The sequence below is a fragment of the Stigmatopora argus genome, chromosome 4, assembly GCF_051989625.1.
Source record: "Stigmatopora argus isolate UIUO_Sarg chromosome 4, RoL_Sarg_1.0, whole genome shotgun sequence".
NCBI lineage: Eukaryota > Metazoa > Chordata > Actinopteri > Syngnathiformes > Syngnathidae > Stigmatopora > Stigmatopora argus.
Genome location: NC_135390.1, coordinates 23,105,074 through 23,130,350, shown reverse-complemented (window position 1 = coordinate 23,130,350; position 25,277 = coordinate 23,105,074). Strand labels below are relative to the sequence as shown.

Genomic DNA, 25,277 nt, shown 5'->3' with positions numbered 1-25,277 from the left:
GATAAACGTCAGTTAACGGCTGACAAAGTGTCTTGGATGCTTGTGGGCGGGGCAGGGGGGCGTGTTCAGAATGGGGAACGCCTTCCCCGTCCAAAGTGACAACGTCGACGAGAGTACAAAAGGTCGTGTGGCATTTTTCACAAAAGGTCAGGGGATTGACTCCTGCACCGTCTCCTAGTCGGAGAGATGCTCGCCGTTGCCGTGGTGACCGTGGGCCGGCCTCTCGCAAAAAGGCAGTGTCAGTCGAGTGGGGAGATGGGGGGGTTTAATTTAGAAATCATTTCAATTAGACCAAAGGTGAGTGGAACACAAAATACGGGACGCACAAAACAAACACTCCTTTGCAATACGTATACACACAGAAGAGACATTCACGCGTTTAGTTCGACGGGACTCGCGTGGACGGCGACGGACGTCCGATCCGTCCGAGTATTTGCGGAAAATAATCTGAAAAATATTTCAAAGACATTCTAATATCGAGTGGATTGAGCCGTTATTTCGTGGGAAAAGCGGTACCGATGTGCCACTAAAACGCTGCTGAGAATTTCCAGGGTGTCCAATCCATTTCAAACGGGAAAACTTTCATTTACACTGTGCAATAATCAATTCAAAAGTAGTAATGAGCACTTTTTAGTTTTTTTAAATGTACTACCAGCATAATAAATTAGGAATTTATACTAAGTTAATACACAGTTAATAGAAATAACTGTGAGATTAATGACGATTAATCTCATTCTGTGTAATAATGAATTCATCATTTGTAGTGAGCAGATATATATTTTTTAAATATATGACCATAATAATAAAATATGATTTCACACCAAGTGACTGAACAGTTAAAAGAAATAACTGAGATAAATGGCGATTAACCTCAAATTCATAAACACAGATTTAGATTTGTTCAACGTACCGCCATATTGGATGGGCGACGGATCGGACGTCTGACACCGTCAACGGGCCTGATGTAGGAGCCTTGGCCGCCGGGGGTCCCGATGGTGACGGACGGCGTGGGCTTGAGGCGGTCCTGAAGCCCCGTCTTCCCCCCACCCCGCCGCTACTTGTAGAGCAAGGGAATTTGGCTGTTGTGACAGTGGTTGCGGCTCATCTTGCTCTCGCCGGGGTAAAGGTTGGACGAGTTGGAGAAGGAGGCCGGCAGCGAGTGGTTGTCGGCACCGGGGTAGCCGGGCGGGGGCGGCAGCTGCAGTGGCTGGGCGTTGTGGTTCTGGTTGTGGCCCGCCGACGGGCGGCGCCGGCTGCGCAGGGCTTGCCGCTCGGCCAGCTGGTTGCGCAGCGCCGACACGCGCTCTTCTTTCTGAAACCAGGCATCCAAAGTCAAAATTCAAAATTGATGAGCGGGGAAAAAAATATTGAAAGGGCATTTTCTTTTTTCTGACCTCCTGTATGATCTTCTGCAGCTCGCGGTTCTCCCGCTCCAGCTGTCGCGACTTCTCCTCGTCGTTGTTGTTGGTGGACGAGCCCGTCTTCAGCGTGTCCTGCTGCTCCGACTGCCACTCGCCGCGCGTGATCAGGCGACGCATCTGCGCACATTGCACTTAGGCCATTTTTGCACGCTCCTTCGACAAAGTATTATTAAACATTATACGTTAAAATAATAGTAAAATTGTAAATTATATAAATAATAATATATATATATATATTTAAATTAATTAATTATATATATATATAAATATAATATAAAATAAATAATATATAAATGTATAAATATAATATAAAATAAAAATATATATAAATGTATAAATAAAAAATAAAAAATATATAAATGTATACATTAAAAATATGTATAAATATAAAATAAAATAAAAAAATATAATAAAAAAATTGTAAAACAGGCTAAATAGGCATATGTTAACATAGGTTTTTCAGATAACTATATCCTTCATAAAATAAAAAACATACCAGGCTGTTGGCGGTGAGAGAGTTAAAAACAACAACAAAATAAAACAATTCGCACTTCAGTATTAGTGGCAAACTACAAAAAAAGTGCGATTTATAGTCCGGAAAACGGAGTCAATGTCAATTGAGGCGTCAGCTGCATTGATCAGACATTCCGGGAGGTGGCACTGTTTCCTCGCCACAGAAACTCAGCTTTTTGAATGTACTATTATTCCCGTTTATTTATTGGATTGCCTATATAAGTCCCCTTTTTTGGACCATAAAATTGCTAACTCTACTTTTATCCAGCCTAAACGTTACCTTGGGCACAAAGAGCACCACCAGCGTGATGTAGGCGGAGAAGACGATGGCCAGAGCGGCAAAGGCGAAAGAGGCGTCCTGCTGCGACGACAGGATCATGGTCACCGGCGCTGTGATCAGGCACAGCACCTGCGCCCATCGCACGCCGCCGTTAGAGAGCCCGCCCAGAGCGAGGCGCCGCCCCCCCCCCCCGAAACTCACCGCTACGTTGTAGATGGCCATGCCCACCGCCCGGTGGTCGTTGATCTTCTCCGTGGACACCGACTTGGTCTCGTAGGCCAGGAAGATGCCCAGCAGGAGCAGGAGACCCTTGTAGCCGTAAACCACGCCTAGAGGGGGCAGAGCAGGGTGGGATATTGAGCGTTTGGGCGCCATCGACAATAATAGACGTCCTGTCCAAAGCCTCAGTTGGCCAATGGATGTTTATCGCCGTCAGTGGCAACTCCTGTATTTGTTTTACTTCAATGTTTATGTTGAAATGGACCAAATTTGAAATGCATATGCGTCAGAGTTCAAGTTTCAGGAACGAGAAGAAGAAAAATCCAGAAGTAAATGACGTACCGAGCCAGGTGTTCATCTTCTCCGAGCTGCAGTGCTCCAGCAGAGGCTGGATCAGGACGTCCAGGTCCACTTTGGGGGCTTCTCGGGTGAACTTCTGCCGGACGCAAAAAAACATCTCAAAAACTCTGGCGAATTTGCGTTTGACAAATATGCATCCAAAAACATTGGAGCCAATATGCGGCTACCCGCCATTATTGCGACTTCACTTATTGCAAATTCACTTCTTCGCGATTTTGTTCAGCTATTAATTATTTTAAAACATTTATTAAATTTCATAAAAATGTGAAAACCCATGCTGAAACGTGTAACTTGCTATTAAGACTCAGCACAGAAGGGGGGAAGAAAAAAAAGGTTGTTATAATAGGGGTGACCCTACTTCACAATTTTTCAATTGTCGCGGCCATGTTTGTTCTACATTAAGCGCGATATTTGAGGGATTACTGTCTACACCACATGTGTCAAAGTGGCGGCCCGGGGGCCAAATCTGGCCCACCGCATCATTTTGTGTGGCCCGGGAAAGTCAATCATGACTTTCTGTTTTAGGATCAAATTCAAATGTAGAGTATAGATGTATATTAAATTTCCTGATTTTCCCCCTTTAAATCAATCATTGTCATCTTTTAATCCATTTTTTTTGTGTTTTTAGTTCAAAAATCATTTTGTAAAATCTAAAAATATATTTAAAAAAAGCTAAAATAAACATTGTTTTAGATCTATTAAAAACTGAATATTCAGGGCTTTTAATTCAGTTCTTTTAATCCATTTATATTTAAAAAAATCTAAATATTCTATCTAAAATGGTCCGGCCCACGTGAAATCAAGTTGACGTTAAAGCGGCCCACCCGCGAACCAACCCGAGTCTGACACCCCTGGTCTACACGAAAAGGCTCCAAAAACACAAAAATACTCAATAGACGTAGACAGAAAATGCAAAAATGTATGAACAAAAACATTTTTAAAGATAGCATTTCAAAATGAATCGATTTCAAATGTTATTTTTTTTTAAAAAGAACATATTTTAGGCCAAAACGGCGAACTGACCTCCACCGTGATGTGAAGCGGGTCCACGATCTGCCAGATGACCAAGGACAGGAAGTCCACGGCCAGGAGCACGCCCACCGTGGCGTACAGCTTCCACGGCTCCAGCTGTTGCTGAAGCAAAAGCGCCGATCGTCAATTGCCACGGACGCCCACCGACACCCATGTATTCCCGCTCCGTGCCTACCTTCTTCTTCTCCTTCTTCTCGTCCTTCTTGGTGAAGAGCGTGTGGACCCACCAGATCTTGGTGAACATGCTGCCGTAGGCCAAGCTGAAGCCCAAACCCAGCAGCCACAGTCGAAACTGAAACAACAAAAAGACTTGGTTTTTTTCTTCCCGAAGAGCCGAGAGGAAACCCTCGGGGCGCCGATATCGCTCGCGCTTCCAAATATGAAGCTTGGTCTTGTCGTCAAGCCCAAAGGTGGGCCGGTGATTACACCGGCGCTTCTCCTTAGAGGAAAAGCAATTTTTTTTATTGCGCTTACACATTTTCCAAAGGGCAAAAAGAGATAGATTAATGTTGCAATAACATTCTTAACATAGACCAAATCCATCTGGATTAAAACCACTAAAAAGGGATCATTTATAGCTGCAAATATCGCTGGCTTCCAAGATATGCATAAAAAGAAAGTTGGAGAAGAAAGGAAAAGAATGTCCGTCGTAGAGAGGCGCACAAAAAAGCCTCCAATTGAACGTAAAGTGGGCCATTTTGTTTTAAAGCAGCCATTTCAACCTGCCAGTGCCTGTTTCAAACGGACAAAAAAAAAAATCAGCCCCAGACACCAGTTTCATCCAATGACGTGAAATTGGGTGGACGTGTCCATCCAAACCAGGCGCACAAAAAAGCCTCAAGAAGCCATGCCGTCAATCAAACAGGAAGTCGGCCATTTTGTTTTAAAGCAGCCATTTCAACCTGCCGGCGCCCGCTTCGAATGAACAAAAAATTTCAGCCCCTGACATGAGTTTCAATTAATGACATGAAATTTGGTAGACAGGATCATCATAACGAGGCGCACAAAAAAGCCTCAAGAAGCCATGCGGTCAATCAAACGTGAAGTCGGCCATTTTGTTTTAGAGCAGCCATTTCAACCTGCCAGCGCCCGTTTCAAATGAACAAAAAAATTCAGCCCCAGACACCAGATTCACCCAATGACGTGAAATCTGGTGGACATGTCCATCAAAACCAGGCGCACAAAAAAGCCTCAAGAAGCCATGCCATAAATCAAACGGGAAGTCGGCCATGTTGCTTTAAAGCAGCCATTTCAACCGGCCGGCGCCCTGTGGAGAACAATGTAGCCAGTTTCACCTAATAGCATTGGAATTTGGTGGACATGTCCGTTTCAACGAGGCACAAAATGAAGGGTAAAGTGTTGGAAGTGGCCATTTTGCACACCTGGCAAACGACGGGGAACTGCGATCGGTGCACGTGATGGCCGTCGATGCCGAGGGGGAAGACGGCGGCCAGCGCCATCATGCAGCCCGCCGCCGTCATGTTGTTCAGGTACGGTTGGGAGTTCTGGATGTAGCTGCATAGGAAGAAGAATTTGTGAGAGCCCAGACAGAGAGAAAGTCAACCAAAACGCAAAGCTAGAAAAGAAAAGCTGACATACACAGCAACAGAAGAAAAATGAAACCCCACAGACAAAAAATAAATTGAAAAGAAATCAACTGAACAAAAGAAAAATAACCCACAAATTGAAGCGAGCCAATGAGACAGGACAAATGAAAGGCCAGCCCAAAGTCAACAACACAAAATTTCGAGCGGCATGCTCCAGTGGTGTTTTTTTTTGGCGAGCGTCTTACCGCACGTTGCCGTTGTAGATGTTAAAGGTGAGGCAGACGATGCCCAGCAGGATGCCCAGGCCGGCGAACACCGACACGGCGGCAAACAACTTCTGCGACAGGAAGCGGTACTCCTCCTCCACCACCGTGCGGTCGGCCGGAGGCCCCGCCCCTAAACCGACAACAAACGGTGGCCAAAAAGCAAAAAAAGAGCCCCAAAATCCGCATCAAGTCACCCCTAGAAACAGGAAATGTTCCAAAAAGTACAGGAAGTTGTTCACGCCAACAACAACAAAGAAAGATTTGGGGGGAAGAAATATCAAAATCAACAAGGAGGAATGTATTCTTCCTTTTTTATTTATGATTTAATACCTGTATTGTGAAAGAAATATTTTTGGACATATTTACATTTGGTTTTTTTTTATGAATATTAATGAATATAACTGTATATTTGTTAAATGGAAATTCAGGCAATAAAGGGTTCAGCATGTTTTTTTGTATTTAAAACTAGACACTAAAAAGGTCAATTTCTTAAATAGAAATAGATCCAGAATAATGTATGATTTAAGTCATTGGTGGGCGTTTTTTTTATTTTCTCATATTTGGTTTGGGATAAGAATGAAGTCTTAAGAATGAGGAATTGAAGACATTTTTTTCATTTGATGCAAGAAACAGTAAACAGACAGATAAGTGTGTGTGTGTGTGTGTGTGTGTGTGTCAGAAAGAGGGAGGATGAGGCTGCGCATGTGTGTGTGTGTGTGTGTGTGTGTAGGCAGCGATGTGTCAGATGTCAGCGTCGGTCGGTGTCAGGCGTCAACGGCTCGCCGCCCTCCCGCGGCTCGTCACCGCGGCAACGCGGCCCGCCGTGTCTCAGAGGCGCCATCTGTCTGACGGCTGGCTGACAAAATCCGCCAACCACGTGACGGCCCGCCAAGACCAAACGCCAGACCAAAAAGTCCCGGAATGCCATCGTCCTGTCATATCTGGACATGTATGTATGTCAATTCAACTTTGCTTTTTTTTTTTTTCCAGTCCAACACGCTAAAACGGTAACACCATTTTTTGGGGTGGCATTCCTTGTGGTTGCAATACAGGATTGTTTAAAAATCACCTAAAAAAAAAAAAAGACATTTCAAATAAACAAATTGATTCAAAAAACTGAATGTTTCATGTTGCTTTTTAAAAATGGAAATGTGAATACATTTACTGTTTTTTATCCTTTGTACTATGAAAGAATTAGTTCACTTGTTAAAAAGGGAAAAATATAGTGCCTATTTTCTTTGAAGAATACAAAAGAACATTTTTAAAAATCAATAAACAGGTTATTTTCCCAATGACTTGTATTCTTTTGTATTTTACCCTATCAAAACAAGTTATATAAATATAAAACTGAATGTTTTATTAAAATATGCTCATGTTCACAAAAATCGAAAACGTTTTTCCCATTCATTTTCCCATGAATATTAAGAATAAAAACAAAAAGATCAGAGACTATTAAGCTCCCCCAAAAGGTCAAGCTTTCTCTGAATTATTCATCAATGATGAAAATATTTTTCAACTCATTCAGTAATTAGTTGTCAATGAATGGTGACGTCCAAGTCATTTAGACTGCAAATGCTGGCCACTTTTTTCCCCAAAATAACATTGATTTTTCTTTTGTACGCCTTGCAGTTGTTGGTTGCTGTGAGTTTTACCCACGCGAGACAAATAAAAAGCGCGTGCGTTCTACCGTCTAGTGTCCTCGATTTAAAAAAAGGTGGAGAAAAAAGGAGGGGGGGGGCCACATGAGAAGTGTTGCCATGGCGACGCCGCTCGGTAACAGTTGCCACAGCGATTAGAGGAGAACCGACTTTGAGTGGTTGTTAGGGCGACCGCAGAAAGAAAAAAAAGAAAGAAAGAAAGACAGAAATAAAGGAAAGCAGCACTGACCGATCCACACGTCGTTGCCGAACCACGACAAGTTCTTCTGCGAGCTGTCGTAGTAGCCGATCTTCTTGTAGCTGCCCCCTAGTGGACGCAACACACAAAAGACAAACGTAAATGATTTTCATGTTTTGACACACTCACGACCGAGCGAGCGAACGAGCGACCACGCTACCGTTACGGCGCTCCGATCCCACCCAGGTATTTCTATTCCTCTCCCCAAAACGTTTCCACACTCGCGGGCAACAACGATGCGCTCGGAGGGAGGCCAGCGCGCTATGGCGACGAGCCTCTTTCCCGAATTTTTACATCCTCTTTTTACGGCAAGGGTGTCAGACTCGGGTTGGTTCGCGGGCCGCTTTAACGTCAACTCCATTTCATGTGGGCCGGCCGGATCATTTTAGATATAATATTTAGATAATTTTTATAAATGGATTAAAAGCCCTCAATATTCAGGTTTTTATAGATCTAAAACAATGTTTATTTTAGCTTTTTTTTTTTTAAATATATTTTTAGATTTTACAAAAGGATTTTTGAACTAAAAACAGAAAAAATGGATGAAAAAATGACAATTGTTGATTTAAAAGGGGGGAAAATCAGGAAATGGAATATACATCTATACTCTTCATTTGAATTTGATCCTAAAACAGAGAGTCGGCACTTTGTCGGGCCACACAAAATGATGCGGCGGGCCAGATTTGGCCCCCGGGCCGCCACTTTGACACATGTGCTTTACGGCATCAACGAGACTTTCCCTGGTGCGGCTATAGAGGACCAAAATTCAAACATGGCGGTCGGCGCACGTCACTTTAGGATGCTAGCCCGCTATTGCTCGGCGTCACTAAGATGGCCGAAATCCCTCCCACAAGACGCCATAGAAATGTCTGCCTCTCTCTCTCTCTCTCTCTTTCTCTCTCGCTCGCCCAGTTGACAATCTCACATGCTTAATTGAAATTCATAAGTCTACCAGAATAATTTCTATTGCCCACCATTGGACGATTTGGCCTGGCGTTCCCAATTCCGTAACGGATCCCCGTCGTATTTCCGAATATGGAAGGCGCCGCCGGCCAATAACGAACGAGGCCCTCCAAAGACATTCATTTTGCCTTTTTTTCCTGCTACTTGAAGAGCATTTCAGCAGGAAGCAAATCCTCTTTTTTGGGGGAGTTGGCAAATACGCTCGGTCGGTCGCTTTGTGTATCTTGCGTAATTGCGGTGAGCGGCGAACGTGCTCGGCGCGGCGTGAGGCGGGATTAGCGCGCCGGCGGTCACTCTTAAGGACTTTCAAGGATGATGATAATGATGATGATACCCTCTTTGCTCAAAGGAGGAGCCTCGTGAAAAACGCCAGACTGACGCGGAGGCGCGAGAGGTCATTCGGGCGGCGCCGACAAGTGACCCGACACCCCCCAAAAAAACAAAAAGCGGCATCATTAATATTCCCGGTCGGTCAAGACCGCCATGTAAGCTTCTTTTTTCTCTTTGTCCTTTCTTGGCCTACGTTTTCACTCTTAACTCTTTCCCTGCAGTACAAGTTTAAGATTTGTTAAGCGAGCGAGGAACAGTCACTTCTCCAAAACGTACTATTTAAAACGTAAAGAGGACCGCCATTTTGTTGCACAGTTGCGCAATACGTTCATGTTGTAGTTAGTAAAAGAAGAGAACATTTTTTTTTAAATAAGCTCCAATGTTATTTATTACATTTCTCTAGGCGGATTTGCAACAACGAGATGCTAATCACCCCACCTCATTAATCCACATTCATATTTTAGAAGCCATTTTTTTTCTGTTGCTGAAATTGAAATTGAGCCTCAGAGGGTTAATAACAACCTCTTGATGCTTGACTTTATATTGATGTGTCGCTTTTATAGGTTTTTGTTTTTTACAATTATTTTGAAATGGGCACACATGCTTAGTTTAAATTTTTAAAAAACCTGAAACCGTATTTAAGCCTTTGAAGGCCATTGATGGAGATAGACTGACTGACTTTTTTTGGAGTGTCACTGAAAATGGAGGCTAACGTACGTACCTTGGAGCTGTTCGATGAGGGTCATGGCCATCCTGGAACCCTGGGCATCGAACACTACCTGGCCCTAAAGCCAAGAGAAGAGCCAAATTGACCCCCAAAACCGAGAGAAAAAGATGCAAGCTTTGTTACCGAAACGCCCTCAAAGGAGCTGGTGTTGAGCGCCCGGTAGATCTCGGACGTGATGTCCTTGTTGTTGTAGTTGAAGTCCTCCAGCCGCCGACCCTTGGCCTTGAGCGGCGCCACCGTCTTGTTGAGGGCCAGAGCCAGGGCCCAGACCGCGTCGTAGGCCAGCGGGGCCTCCTGGAAGCCCCCCGTCTCCTCCGGGTTCATGCCGCCCAGCCGGGACATCAAGGAGCCCAAAAACTCTTGCGAAGTCTGACGCCACACACAACATTTCAAGGACACGTCAAGAGTCGTTAGCTAACATTTCAGGAGAATTCGAGATTTAGGCAACATTTAGGGACTATTCAAGTGCATTTTAGAGTACAGTTAGCTCATATTTAGCATCGATTCTAAGAGTAGTCAGCTAATATTTAGCGTCAATTTTAAGAGTAGTTAGCTAATAGTTAGCATCGGTTCTAACAGTAGTTAGCTAATATTGAGCATCAATTCAAAGAATAGTTTGCTAATATTTAGCATCCCTTCAAAGAGTAGTTAGCTAATATTGAGCATCAATTCTAAGAGTAGTTAGCTAATATTTAACATCAGTTCTAAGAAGAGTTAGCTAATATTTAGTGTCGATTCTAAGAGTAGTCAGCTAATATTTAGCATCAATTTTAAGAGTAGTTAGCTAATATTTAGCATCAATTCTAAGAGTAGTCAGCTAATATTTAGCATCAATTTTAAGAGTAGTCAGCTAATATTTAGCATCAATTTTAAGAGTGGTTAGCTAATATTTAGCATCGATTCAAAGAGTAGTTACCTAATATTAAGCATCGATTTGAAGAGTAGTTAGCTAATATTTAGCATCGATTTGAAGAGTAGTTAGCTAATATTTAGCATCAATTCAAAGAACATTTCGCTAATATTTAGCATCAATTCAAAGAACGCATGAAGAAAATGCTTTCGGCTGACGCCAATCCATCAAACTTTATCGACAAAGTGTCACTTTAGCCCGGTGCGTCGAGTCTGATCAAATTCCACCAAAACACCCCCCTCCCCCACCGCATGCCTGTTTCCGGGCGTAAACGAGCCCCCGGCGATTGCTCGCGGTCTCCGTTCCGTCGTCGTCGGCGAGCAATTAGGCCGTCCGCGAGCGGCGGCGTGCAACGACAGATTAGCGTCGAACCGTCCCCGAGGAAAAAGCGAGCGTTCTTCTAGGCGGCCTCTGTGACGAGTCCCGTTCATTAAAAAAATTCCACCTCGCCGTATAAAAGTGAGGCGCTATCACGCCGCCCGCAGCGCCGCCAGAGAAATGTGCCAATTTCAGGCTTGCCAAATGAACGGGAAGCACGGCGTGGTTTCGCGAGCGCGAGCGCGAGCGGGAGCCGAGCCGCCACTTTCTTTCACTTTCAACTTTTGGAACCAGATGCTTGATTTATGGATGGCTACGGGCAAACTAGCCTTAGCTCCCCTGGGGATATTGCCGCGTTAGCAACGTTCAGTCTAGGTGAATTCGAGGAAGGCAATTTATTCAGCGTTAATGTCGCAGAGATTCCGATTCGGCGTTAACGTGACGTGACGTCTTTGGTACTGGGGAGAGAGAAGAAAGAAAAAAAACACCCAGAGGCCAGGCGATATAGTTTCTTCCAGATCTAGCCCCCGAGGGCCCTACCCAAGATGGCCACCAGCTACAGGTGCCACCATAAAAAACATTACCTGTGCTTTTTGTGGGCTCCAATGATCCATACAGCACAAAGTATTCTGTATATATCTATGACGATTTTATTCTTGTCGTTTTATGACTTTCTCACAATGTTACCACTGAAATTTTTCATATTTTATCAAAAGTACATCACCTACCACTTTTTTCTTGTGACATTTTGGAGTATTACGACTTTAATGTCATGATACTACAATGTATGACTATTTTTGTAATACTGCCACTTTTTAGTTATTTTTCGAAAATAACTTTACGACTATTCTTAATATTCCTTTGCAACTATTACGACTTTAATCGCATAAAATTGAAACCTGATTTTAGTTTATAATATCAGGACTATTTTGAAAAATGACATCATTTTAGGCTTATTTTCCGGCAATATTAGGTTATATGATGTATGTAGCATTACAACTTGAATCTCACAATATTTGACTTTACTCTGGTGATATCACGACTTTAAAGCAGTCGTTGGGGCGGAAAAAGAAAGAATTCTCCATCTAAATCTATTTGGAGTTATTTTTGGTCAATTTTGGGAAAGGATTATGTCACCCATCTGAGCATGACGTCCTTTTTTTCCCAAATCTGGTCACCCCAGTTAAGAGGCTTTGGACCGATCCGTACGGAGACGAGCGACAGAAAAATGCTGACAAGGAAAAAAAACAAACAAAGATGAAGAGGAAAGTGCGATTAACCCCCCCAAAGTCCCCCACCCCCCCCGCCCCCCACGTGTGGAAATCCGCCTTCCTTCCGCCGAGGAGATTTAGCCAACATATTGTTGATCAACCGCTCCGAATATTTATCGCCAGCGCCGGCGCGAGCGATCGTTTTGACGCCGCCGTTAATATCTCGAATAAATTTCACGTCGGCGAGCGGATAAACTCTCGCCGAGGGTGCGAAATATCGAGAAAACGAGCCGTATTCCAGATCTTATTCGACTTTTTTTCCCTTTCCGTTAGTCAAGGTCTTACGGCGGAGCGTACGTACCATGTTGGAGACGCCGCGCACGGTCTCGGGGTTGAGCATGACGATCTCGGTGGTGACGTGGCCCTCCACGGCTTCCGTCAGGTTGTCCACGGTGCAGTTGACGGCCGGGTCCTTGATCTTGAACCAGTTGTCGGCGTACCAGCCGATCAGGAACCACACGTACTTCTTCCCGTAAAGCTTCTCCTTGAACACCTGCCGCCAATGGATCGGACATCCGGCGTCGTCAATGGCCGATACATTCCAATTAGAATGAGCACGGCCAATCAAAATGTACATAAAGCTCACCTCGCAAAAGACCTTCCTGGCTTCCGTCTCGTAAAACAGACCCACGATGATCCGGGCGTCCTGACGCTGTCAAACAAACATAATTTGCCGGTCATCATGGGATTCACAGATTCGCCGATCCGTGGCTGCCATTGACGGCAATAGACAGCTGGTCATCATTCTCAACCCATGTGCTAATTAGCAGCAACAAACATTTATGGTGAAAAACAAACCAGACTCTAGATCATTTGCCGCTCCTAATCAAAACGGATTGGACGCCAAGCGCAGTCCATGGCAGCCAATCAGTTAAAAGGCTGAAAAATCGAATGTTTTAGGTCTAGAAACACTTCAACTTTGTCTGACCAAATTCAATTTGTCTCAAAAATGGACACCTGCCGAAAACCTTAGCTTGAGCTATGCTAGCATCTTAAATGAAATTAAAACTTAAGCTTACTTTACCAAAAAATCATTTTTACGAATGATGCAAATTATCAACAACAGGCATCTATGGTTTAAAAAAAAGGCTAAAAGTGACATTAGCCTGATGCATGCTAGCTCCATCTGTCGTGATTCAAGATACCACGCTAACTTAATCCGTAGTGATTAATCAACAATGCTAGCTTAATCTGTGGCAATCAATAAACAAAAAAGTGCACTCCACTTAAAATACTCGACTTAAAAATACCGTCCCGCTTGAGAACGCGTTTTCGAACCGGGGCTGCTCCAGAAGCGCGGTAGCATCTCATTAACGCGGCAAATTAATTTCTGCCAACTGGCGTCGGCGCTAATGATATTTGCAGCTGCCGCGGCGGGGAGGGAGGGAGCGAGCGAGAGGAAGGAGGTCTGGAAGCCAGCGGTCGACAGATGAAGAGAATTTTTCATCAAAAGCACCTTGAGGTTCTTGACAGCCACGGCCGGGTCGGTCAGGAAGCTCTGGCGAACGCTGATCTCGATGCCGGCCTCCTTCACGCGCTGCTCCAGGTCGTCCAGAGTCTGAAAAAAGGCGGCGCTCATTTTAGAGGGCTGACGTTTGGACGGCGCTATTTTTAGCGGGCGCCGGCCGCCAATTGACCCACCGAGGTGAAGACTTCGGTGGTCTGCTGGATGGTGGCGATGCGGGTCCACTTCCACTTCTGGAAGAGCTGCACGCGGGTGGGGTTGTGCAGCGTGGCCGACGGGTGCGTTCGGAAGAAGGTGGGGAAGCGTTGGCGGTTGGACAGCGCCGGCGAGCTGGAGCCGTACGACAGCTACCAAGGGAGATGCCATTGGCTTCAGTTGCGGGAGAGGCCAGCCCATCGATTGGTCGGTCGATAGACCGGCCAGTCCATCCATCGATGGATCGATAGACCGCCCCCCGTCCTTGACGGCGGCTCACCACGATGAGGTTCCACATGCGAGCCGCCTCGGCCACGATGGTGGAGACGCCGCTGCAGCCGGGCATCAGCACGATCTTGATGGGCTCCGTGTAGAGAAGGTCGTACAGCAGCTTGGTGGACTCGCCCGGGTCGCACTGCAACCACAACCACAACAACATAAGCCGCAAAAATGGCATCAAGCGGGACACAAACCAGTCTAAGTCTCAAGGTCTACTTTCTACTTGGAAAACGCCATCCTTCATCATCAAGTTTTAAGGATTGTCATTTTTCAAGTGGAGTTAGTTCGAATTTCCTGAGGCTGGATTTCATTTACATTCATTCAAATGTCAGCCATTTGTTTTATTTCGCATTTAATTGTCATTTAAAACAGTAGACTTTAGTCTCAAATTATTTCATTTTAAAAAATTGGGGGATTTTTATAGATTTTTTTTATATAAAACAAAGGGAGCTTTTAAAGGTTATGTTTAAGTTTTTATATATTTTTTTAAATTTATAATAAAAGGAAAATGAACAGTTTTGACTTATTTTAATTGTAAATATTCCTACATTCTCTTTTTGAAAACCAAAATATAAATGATCATTATTTTCTTTTGTATATATTTATAAAAAAATATTTTTAATGAAAAAAGGGGAAATAAATTTTTGTGTGACTTTGATTTTTTTTAAACTCACAAAAACAGAAATGAAATCTTCTTCTTTAATAGTTAGTATAGTCAAAGGAGAATATTTCTACGTAAACAATCAATCACTAGATATTGCACTCTCGACGGACGCCCGACACGTGGCGTGGCATTCCGCTCCGCGTGATAGCGCTTAACGATCCATATTTCCGTCAGAAATATGCGTCAATTACCCGTATTTGAGCTCGACGCGCTCTCGCCGTGAGTGACAGGCGGCGCCCGCCCGCCCGCCGCCCGTCAGTCACGCCTAAACGCCACCGTGGTGACGAGCGCGATGACTCAGCCCGGCCAAAAGCATCGCCCGACGCCGGCGACGGGCTTCCTAATTCGGGACGCGCGTCTCTTTGCGGCTAACGAGCGACGGCGCTTTCACGTCCTTCCTTACTTTTGCCGCAGCCATAAAGGGCAAATGGCGGCGGCGTCGGCGGCGGCGGAGAAAAGGAGCACCTGCTCCTTCTAATGAGCCGGAGGGACAAAAAAAATCATGGTCCACCGTGACGTTTCCGCCGCGCAAAATAGCTGAGGGGAAGGAAGTTCCTAATTAAATTGGCAAGCGGGCTCTGGCGGAACCTTGAATTGATCATCAAATATGCCATTTACAGGCTGCATACAAAAAAAATCATTTTAAAAATGCCCAGCTAGTTTTGCATCGTTAAATGGCTGCTTTGGATAAAAATGCTGGAGTTTGGGTTCAACTCAAGGCATCAGGCTTTTTTTTTTACAGGTGGAAATGGCTGCTTTAAAACAAAATGGCAGACTTTACGTTTGATTTAGGGTATGGCTCCTTGAGGCTTTTCTGTGCGGCTTGTTTTGAGGATCCTGTCTACCAAATTTCATGTCATTTGATAAAACTGGTGCCAGGGGCTGATTTTTTTTGTTCAATTGAAAAGGGCGCTTGCAGGTGGAAATGGCTGCTTAAAAACAAAATGGCCGACTTTACGTTTGATTTGAGGCGTGGCTTCTTGAGGCTTTTTTGTGCGGCTCGTTACGACGGACATAGCCACCAAATTTCATGTCATTAAATAAAACTGATGTCAGGGGCGGAATTTTTTTGTTCAATTGAAAAGGGCACTGATGCCTGAAATAGCTATTTCCAACAACAACAAAATTTAAAAAAATTGACCAAAAATAGGACATTTTCCTACCAAAAAGCTCATCATTATTTAGTTTTAAAAAAAAAAGTTGTTCGGGAAACAAATCTAGACTTTAAAAAAAAAGAACTTTTACATGTAAAAAATTGTGAGAAAAACGGTAAAATATTATTGATTTATCTTGGGCGCCGCTTATCCTCACAGGGCTCGCAGCTATTTTGGGCAAAATTGATTTCAATTTTTTAACAGAAACTGTCAGTTATATTCTCGTTTTTAACCTTTGGAACGAAATGTTGAGACAACAAAAAAGAGGAGGAGGAGCATCCGCCGTCTTCGCCGCCATCGCTGATTTAACCCTTAATGCTTTGCGACATCCCACCTAGCGCACTCCGAAAAGGCGGCATCTGCGCCTGCATTAATAATTCATCAAAGTCGTCGCCACGGCAACGGTCGGCGCAAACGGAAACGCTCCATTCCGACGGCGCGCTCGACTCGTGGGCCGCCGTCGACGGCGACGGGCGTCCAAACCGTTTGACGCGGGAGGTTAAACCAACCTTACTTCGTCGGCTACCGCCCCTCCACTTCAAATGGATTGGACGTCCACTAGCGACAAAAGTCCATTCGGTGACAGGCAGAGCCACGAAAAGACTTTCAGAGGTCCAATCCAAAACAAGTAGGAGAGATGGCAGCGAATGAAGAAAGCTTTTCTTTTATATACACGCGCACATAGACAAAATGTAGTCTTTTCATTTCTTCTCTTTTTTAACGTCATAATAAATCAACGTACGGAGCGATTTTGATAAAAAAAAATACTTTTTGGTTTAAAAGGAAACGAGGCTGACGCATTTTCCCAGTTGACGACTAAGAATTGTCATTTTTTTCCCTTTAGAATGAGAAAGGAAACGCCACTTTCAAGCCGCCCCACATTTGCAAAGATCCCCCCCGCCAAGTTCAATTGACGGTGGCGCGTCGACGTCGGCGCCACCGAAGACATCCGTTTCGTCCTCGGAATCACCGTGGAAACGGCGCACCAAAGCCCTCGGCGCCTTCGCCGTCCGTTTGGCTGTTGCCATGCCGACAAAGAGCGACTCGGCGCGCTCTTCCAGGACGAGAACGCTTTCGGCCGTCCCGCCGAAGCGACGGGAAAGAGATGGACGTCCGCTAACGAGGCGCCGTCGGGCGGGATGCCGCCTGGACGGCAACAAGTGCCACAAATTGGACGCTTTGTCATTTCCGAGACATCCGCCTCCATCGATCGCAATTTCAAAAGGATGAGCCAGACAGAAGAAAAACAAAGGATAAAATCAACAAATGACCCAAAAAAAAGTCATCCACAAACTTCACTCCTTGGTGCCACAATTTCTATTTAAGATCAAAAAGCATTGGGGAATACAAAGACATTTAGAGGACAATTAAATGCAAAGTCCTACATTTCCAAATACATAAAAATGGGGGGATCGCAAAATACACTGTAATAATAAGAATAAAACTGAGTGAATAAGGCTAGAAAATAAAATAAATGATCCATGCATTTAAATGAATATTGTGAAACCTAATCATTCAATGGTGTTTTTAATACAATGTATTAAAAACTAATGAGCTCAAATAAAATGGGTGGTAAAATCTTTTTTCCTTTTTCTCCTTTTTTTTTGTTCCTATCACATCCAATAATCGTATTGGTTGAATAGTCAATATTATTTATCATACTATCATTTTTCTCTTTCGGCTCCATTGTTCAAAACGTCCATTTGAAAAGGCCAGATGAGCGTCCGCGACAGTTCAAAGAAATTGGACGTCCATCCTCGTCATTGGCAGGCAATAATTCAAACGCACGAGGAAAAAAAAATACTTCCGAGAGCGTATTTCTGTCTTAATTTCTTTAAAAATGAATTTCTATTCGTCCTAAAGAACGACAACACTCATGATTCACCACGTAAAAACAACCCTAATTGGCAAAATAACTCGCTTTTGGCCCTTTCTTACGATTCAACAGGGTTAAGTGACTTGACTTTGGCTTTTATATCCATTTCTGTTTCCCCTTACGGACGTTTTTTTGGTTTTGAACGGTCTCGATGGAGCTGGACTCGCGAGCGTCTTTGGATTTTCTACTTGGGGACTTTGGCGCGTGGTAAAGCACCCTCGCCTGGTTAAGATAGGGCGACGGGCACGGGGGGGTCACGTAAGCCGGGAACTCACCATGCTGTCGTAGTGGATGAGCTCCAGCTCGTAGTCGGGCAGGATGTCGCTGCGGTTGTTGACCAGGTCCAGCGCCATCTGGGCCGAGGGCATGCACGCCTGGCCGCCGGGCCAGCCGCCGCTCATGGGGAACAGCGCGCCGATGTACAGCTTCTTCTTGCCTACGGCCGCCGCCATCCCCGTGGTGGTCGTCGTGGTCGCCAACCAAAGCCACCACCACAAAAAGGACACGCTCACGGTTAGACCCGTCTGCTGCCGCCGACGCCGCCGCCACCACCGCATGGTTTAAATCGTCCGCATGTCCGACAAGCGCCGCGGGAAGGACACAAAAACGCAGCGCCGCGAGAAGCGTGGACTACGGCGGAGGCGCCGTCGCCACCGCGCTTTAAGGCGGCGCCGGGAGAAGGGGCCGATGAGGAGGCGGGGGCGCAGCCCTCATTGGCTACGTAACAGACGGCGAGGGAGAGAGCGAATGAGAGAGTGAGGAGAAAAAAAGAGAGAGTTGGGGGGGAGAGCAACAGCGTTTGAGCGAGCTAGAGAGCGCAAGATAGAGAGACAGTGAAAGAAAGAAAGAGTTGGGAGGGAGGATGGCAGAGAGATAGTCAAGGCGAGAGAGGGAGAAAGAAAAAGAACGAGAGAGAGAGAGAGAGAGAGAGAGAAAGAGAGAGAGAAAGAGAGAGAGAGAAAGAGAGAGAGAGAGAGAGAGAGAGAAAGAGAGAGAGAGAGAGATGGAGAGAGAGAGAGAGAGAGAGAGAGAGAGAGAGAGAGAGAGAGAGAGAGTGAAAGAAAGAGTTGGGAGGGAGGATGGGAGAGAGATAGTCAAAGCGAGAGAGGGAGAAAGAAAAAGAATTAAGAGCGAGAGAGCGAGCGAGAGAGATAGAGAGAGCGAGAGAGCGAGAGAGAGCGAGAGAGCGAGAGAGAGAGAGACAGTGAAAGAAAGAGTTGGGAGGGAGGATGGGAGAGAGATAGTCAAAGCGAGAGAGGGAGAAAGAAAAAGAATTAAGAGCGAGAGAGAGAGAGAGCGCGTAGGTAATAAATAGCAGCAGAAGACAACATCCCAATTTGCCGTTCGTCACCACGCCGTAAGATGGAGGCCAGAGTTTCAAGCCGCCTCCCTGCCTCCCACCCACTCCATTTGAGCGCTGTAAAAAAAGCTTTGGCAAACGTCTCCAATCACTCAAAGCGATGGTTCGCTGGCTCGCTCGCTGCCTTTGGCTAACATCGCCCCAAAAAATACCCGATGATCGAGAGTGGCTTACCGGCCTTCGATTTTTCCTCAACTTTTGGCAAATGAAAAGCGGCTTATTTGATTCTTCTGAATAAAGGCGACGCTTCTACATTTTCGGCCACGTGGGATTTTTGCTCGACGCAAAAAGTGTGCCGCACGCCGTTCCAATCAGGTCGTGGCGAGTCCAAATGGCGCCCGGAGCGGAACCCGCGCTACAACGGGATAGTTCTGTGCCACGGATATCGTGAAAGCAATGGGCGACGACGCGGAGCCATATCGGCGGACCACAGTAGCGAGTTAGCGTCGACGAGGACTCGATGTTCGACACGAGGAAGAAGGGTCGGGTCGGGCCATACGACAGGCGGGTGGCGGGTGGCGAGGCTCTGGCATTTGCCCGTCATCAATTATTCAGCGCTGAACTTTCCACGCCCGCCTTTGTTTAGAAGACCCCCCCATTAAGCCCCTAGCCCCCAACCGCTAACGCGCTTGGAGGCAAAGGTTGCGCGGGCGCATGTCGGAACGGCCCAATTTCTCTGGCGTTTAGACGACGTAGACGTCCGATGTCCGTAGATGTCCGATTCAATGGGATTGGACGCCATTGGTATTGGATCAATTTACACCAAAAAATGACAGGAATAAGCCAAATGCTATTTTTTTCCCGGAAATCGGAAACCCAATGCAATTTTGCTTAATTTACTTTACTCTTTAATCTCTTCATTCAAAATGGTTTTATTTATTGATGACGTCATTTACGACAAATTCATCACTATATTCTTTGAAACTTGATTCAAAAATAATGTATATTTTTATACTTTCACGATCATTTTCTACGACTCCTATTTAAAATTTTCAATGTTTATAATCAGAATTTCATAACTCATCATTATTACTACTGATATTGACCCAATCTAATCATACTAATTGATCTAATATTATCAAATGATTGCTGGCGGACCACCCCGTTTGAAACGAATCGGACGTGTAGCACCGTAAAAAAAATCGAAGTAAAACTGTTACTTTTATGCTTTTTAATCAATGTAAATATGTCTCAAAAGGCATGTATTATTTTTCCAATTTGACAAAACATTGCTAAACTTTTGCAATGAAACTCCAACAAGTCAAAAATGAGACATCATCTTTCGTTTCAAAGCCTTCACTGCCCCCTAGTGGGGGGAAAAGGCTAAACCTTTCAAAAAAGTGTGCTGCCCCCTTGGGGTCACATTTATGCAAGTTGTGAATCATGATTTGCATTAGAAAATGTCTCACCTGTGCTGTTCTTGTCGTCTTTGGGAGGCAGAAAGAGAAAGAAAACAGAAAGTCTGTTACAATGACGCCAACATTATGACGTCTGCCGTTGACAGCGATAGACGGCCAGTTCATTTTGGAACTGGAAAGGTAGGATTGGACGTCTATCACCGTCAGTGGCACTACATATGATGGGGAAATCATCAACTAAAAATGTACAGCTACATATTTAAACATTGGGGAAATAATAGCTATGAACTGACTTTATAGAAAACTAAGAACGCAGGCACGTGTTAATGTGACCAGCAGAGGGCACTGTAGCCGTGTTTCCATTGAATATGAACCCAAAGGTCACGGGGAAGAAAAAAAGAGCGAACTCTAGTATGGCTAATGGTTAGCAAGGCGTCCTTAACATTTTTTATTCGTGCATTGTATCATTTTTAAAATTAACAACACGGCACTCGTCGTCCAACAACATTCTTCCCTAATAAAAGTTCCTTTTTACACTCTTGAAGTGCCTAAACATTAGCCGTCGGCTAATGTTTCAGCTAATTCTCGAATGTTAGTGGTAGTGCGTACCTCGTAACTCTGTCCCTCACTGGTTGTCTGTCTTTCTCCCTTTCCTGTTGCTTTTTATCGTCATTTCTTTGTTTTGTTTTTGTCTTTCCATTCGCTTGTCGCGTTTTTCTGCACCTCCTTTTCGCTACCGTACTTTCCCATCCATTTTAATTTTTGTACAGAAGAGCATTGATTTTCGTCGCACTTGTCTGGGAGGCGGGGCGAGAAATTCGCGCGAGTTATTTCATTGGACGAACTAAACCAACCAACGTCCCAAAAAAATACCAACCAATGGGCCGCGTAGGGGTGTCTCTAACAGGCCTAAACCTATGTTGCTCAGTAACACTGACGGGGGTATACAATACAAGTAGTGTCCACTAGACGTCACTAATAGTGCCGTTAAATCCACATTACATAGAGATGCCCTTACGTAATGTCACGGATTCCACACAAACTATTCTGGATACATATACATATGTATATATGATAAACTATGTATATATATTATATAATATATCATACACACAAATATATAAATATATCCATATTTATACATATTCACACACGCACACATGTAGACTTGAATTATGACATATATAGAAACAATACATGTATACATATACATACACATTTATATTTTGTGTATATCTCATAATATAAGATGGATGACCAGGATAGGGCTTTCCAAATTGTTCAGGATTACACAACAGACGTTCACGTTGGTACGAGGGCCACTTTATCGGTTGTCTTGGCGACGCTGATAACCAGATGGCGAGCTGGCACTTTCTTTGACCAAATCCCCATTCAACCACGTCACGTAAGTCCGCCTATTCCTTAACGTTATCGACCGGGTGAATTTTGGAAACGGAATCGGAAGGATCGGACTCACAGAGGCAGACGGGCTTGGGCGCGTCCCACTTGCCCAACTTGGTGCAGCGGCTGACGTTGCGGCCCTCCATCACGAAGCCCGAGTGGCAGCGGTAGTGGAGCGCCGTGCCCTCCACCGGCGGGCCCGGCGGCCGGGCCGTCGCCTGCCCGTTCTCCAGCGACGTCCACACGCGAGGACACAGCAAGACTGCGGGACAAAAGGCCCCGCTTTAGGACCGGCTATAGGACCCGATTTAGGACCCGCTTGCCAGACAGAAAGTTTCTTTTTATTATTTTTATTATTTTTATTTTTCATCCGAACGGGCAACCCCGGGCACTCACGGCAGCTGCTGTGCCGCGTCATGTCCGTCCACGTGCCGTCGGGCAAGCACTTGCGGACCTTGGGCCCGACGATGACGCGGTTCCCCCGGCAGATGTACTCGATCTCGTAATCCACCGGCAGGATCTGAACGCTGCGGATCTGACCGCAAGAGACGCTCGTGTCACTCGGGTCTAATATTATCGATTCGTTCATCACGATTACACGTTCCGTCGTTTGCGGTCGGCGCCCGTACCTGCTCTTGAGTCAGGCCTCTATATCGGATGCCTCCGTCCCTCGGAGGGCGTATGATGGCGCATCCTGGGGGAGAAAAAAAGGAGTGAGGCTATCTCGGGAAGCCATCGATATGTCGGTTCAAACGCGAGGTGACAAACGGCACTCTGGTCGTCCCGCGTGCACGAACTACCTCCGCTGGATGAATTATGGATGGCCGCGTTGAGACGTGGAAGAGCGTGGAGAATCAACAAGAATCCAAGCGCCGACATGGTCCCACCTGAGAGACAATAAAAGACATTTGTTTTGATTTTTGCTCAAGAAGTAGGAATTTGGAAAAATATTTTTTTACCGCATCCACGTGCCATATTTTACGTCGATTTTTCTAGGAAAACACGAGTTGGAAAAGGACAGAAAGTAAGTAAAGGAACGTCCAAAAATCAGGCGGAAGAGACCCAGAAATGACAAAAAACAAGAGGAAGGTTGGCAAAAATGCTTCAAAATCTAGAGAAACCGAAACAAGCTGCACTCCTTCTATATGACAATGTGGAGTTTGCAAAATTATATACAGGAAGTGATCTGGAATTAAACTAACATTAGGAAGTGACCCCAAATGAATAGAAATGGCCGAGAAATGACCAAAAACAACAACAGGAAGCGAATCAAAAATGCTCCAAAACTAATGGAAACAAAATACACTCTGATATGACCCAAAATCAACAGGAAGTGACTAAAAACCAACAGGAAGTGATCCGGAATTGAACTTGAAACAATACAAAGTGACCAATAAACAAACAGGATGTTACCCAGAAATGACAACAACAAAAAATACAACAACTGGAAGTGAAATGACTGCTAGTCAAACATGTTGCACTCCGATAAGACCCAAAATCAACAGGAAGTGACCCAGAATTTCACATGACAGCAAGTTAACAAAACAGACTTGCCATCCGTCATCGCCGCTCATTCGCCGGAACGGCAAACGGATCGGCGCCATTTGTTTCCGTAGATAGAAATGGAAGAGGCACACCTCCACGCGGTAGGCAGATGGCGACGGCGACTTTTGTTGGACCACAGACAAAGTCGCACCGTATTTTTAGACGAGAAAAGCCAGCATCTCCGGCGACCGCCGCCATTGGCCGGCGGTCGTGAATCACGGCGCGTGACGGGCCGGGCCGGATGAAAGCGGCCGTCGTGGCCGTCGTGGCCTTTGGCTCCAAAAGCAATTAAAGCTCGGACGGCACCCCCCCCGCGCACGTTGCCGTCTAGCTTTCCTGTCGTCTTCTTGCTGAAATATTTACGCTCTGATGCAAAACCTTCAAGTCGCATTTTTAACCCGCCGCAAGCGCTTTATGGACGTTATTTCCACCATTGGGGACAGAATCTGAACGGAAAACAGATTGGGCGTCTATCGCCGTCCGTGGCAGGGAAGGAGTTCCGATACAGAGCTATGATTTCCCGTGGAAATGCCACAAAATCGACAGGATCAGAAAAAGGCCAAAAATCAACAGGAAATGAGCCGAAAATGTCCCCAAATCAACAGGAAGTGAGGCGAGAGCAAGAGGAATTCAACTCTTTCCCTTTGAAAAGAGAATGGCCCAAAAATCAATCAACCCTTTCCTATTTAAGAGGAAGTGGCCCAATATTCTACAAGAAAGGAGCAAAATCAACAACAAAAAGGCATCTGCAATTCATCGTGACACAAAATGAAGGGGCAGTGATCCAGGAATATCCCAAAAAGCAACAGGAAGTGCCCATAAATGACCAAAAATCAACAGGAAGTGACCCAGAAATGCGCAAAAAACAGCAGTAAGTGACACAAAACCCCGCAATTGCGGCCAGGCGCCATGTTATAAATTTGTCTCAATCTTATTTCTCACATATTTCCCAAAAACACACTTTTATTTTCTCCTGACGGGATATTTTGTGCCAAATTCTAAATGCAGAATCCCCAATGAGTCCATTTTGTAAAAATACAGCCGAAGAACGATTTTCCGATGCCCAGATGCACAGTGCTCACGCATGAAACAAAACGGACGTCTCTCACCGTCAATGGCACTGACTTCACCCTTTCCCCAAAAGGCTGTAGTTGAATGGCTGTGTCGGATGTCCCTTTCTTATATCGTGACGAATAAAAAAAATCCTCCACCCTCATGCTGATATCATATCGCCATGCATGACGACACATCGCGATATCGATATCGGCATGTCATCTCTCCCCGATAAACAGTATTGCTCCTCCTGCCCGCTGTCATGTATCGTATCTGGCATAGTAATTGGACACCGGAAGCTGCGGGGGGGGGGATCGATCGACTGGCATCCATCGGCAAGCTGGTCACGGGGAGGGTGGCACCACCGAACCGAACCGAACCGAGCCGAGCCGAGCGGAGCCGAGTGGAGCCGAATGGAGCCGAACGACATCACCGCACGTAAACGCAACGCAACGCCGTTCACGCGCGATTGCGGATCGGCCAAACCCAATTGGAATCGAACCACGTCGAAGACGCATCACGTCCACATCAAGTCCGCTTACCTTCCGTCCACTGGCTCCACTTGCAGATGATGACGAGAAGCACAGCGAATCAAAGCGGGTGCATTTTTCCTGCTCTTCTTCTCGGACGGCGCTCGACGTCGACAGGCACGCGACAAAAAAACAAACAACAAACAAACAAACAAAGCAAAAAAAATAAATGAAAAAGAAAAGAAAAGCTGACAACCGCGGAAAAAAATAAAGAAATAAAAGCGACAAATGTCAGACGGCCACTATGTACAACGACGATGAGAAGAGAAGAGGCTCCTCCCTCCTCGACAATCTGGAGCTAATTCGCGTGCGACGTCATCTCGTTGACGCGCGCATGCGCAGGA

General features: G+C 45.4%; 1 protein-coding gene across 4 annotated transcripts; it reads right to left on the bottom strand.

Annotated features, from left to right (window-relative positions):
- Positions 1-264: 264 nt before the first annotated feature.
- Positions 265-25,242, bottom strand: LOC144073059 (gamma-aminobutyric acid type B receptor subunit 1-like). 4 transcript variants are annotated; one of them, XM_077598584.1, is made up of 24 exons: positions 24,946-25,242; positions 22,606-22,692; positions 22,435-22,499; positions 22,202-22,340; positions 21,882-22,067; positions 20,456-20,473; positions 17,962-18,122; positions 13,994-14,128; positions 13,695-13,865; positions 13,510-13,611; positions 12,640-12,705; positions 12,355-12,546; positions 9,678-9,923; positions 9,549-9,612; positions 7,526-7,603; positions 5,618-5,768; positions 5,208-5,340; positions 4,001-4,117; positions 3,817-3,927; positions 2,776-2,869; positions 2,416-2,543; positions 2,215-2,343; positions 1,395-1,538; positions 265-1,312 (listed from the first exon to the last, which is right to left on the bottom strand). In XM_077598584.1, the coding sequence occupies exons 2-24, from the start codon at positions 22,682-22,684 to the stop codon at positions 1,055-1,057; spliced, it is 2,967 nt and encodes a 988-aa protein (XP_077454710.1). In that variant the 5' UTR covers positions 22,685-22,692; positions 24,946-25,242; the 3' UTR covers positions 265-1,054. The 4 variants fall into 4 exon arrangements, with proteins under 4 accessions (XP_077454710.1, XP_077454709.1, XP_077454708.1 ...); XM_077598583.1 differs by lacking the exon at positions 24,946-25,242 and adding an exon at positions 22,765-22,822 and having other exon boundaries at positions 3,817-3,921; XM_077598582.1 differs by lacking the exon at positions 24,946-25,242 and adding an exon at positions 22,765-22,819.
- Positions 25,243-25,277: the final 35 nt, after the last annotated feature.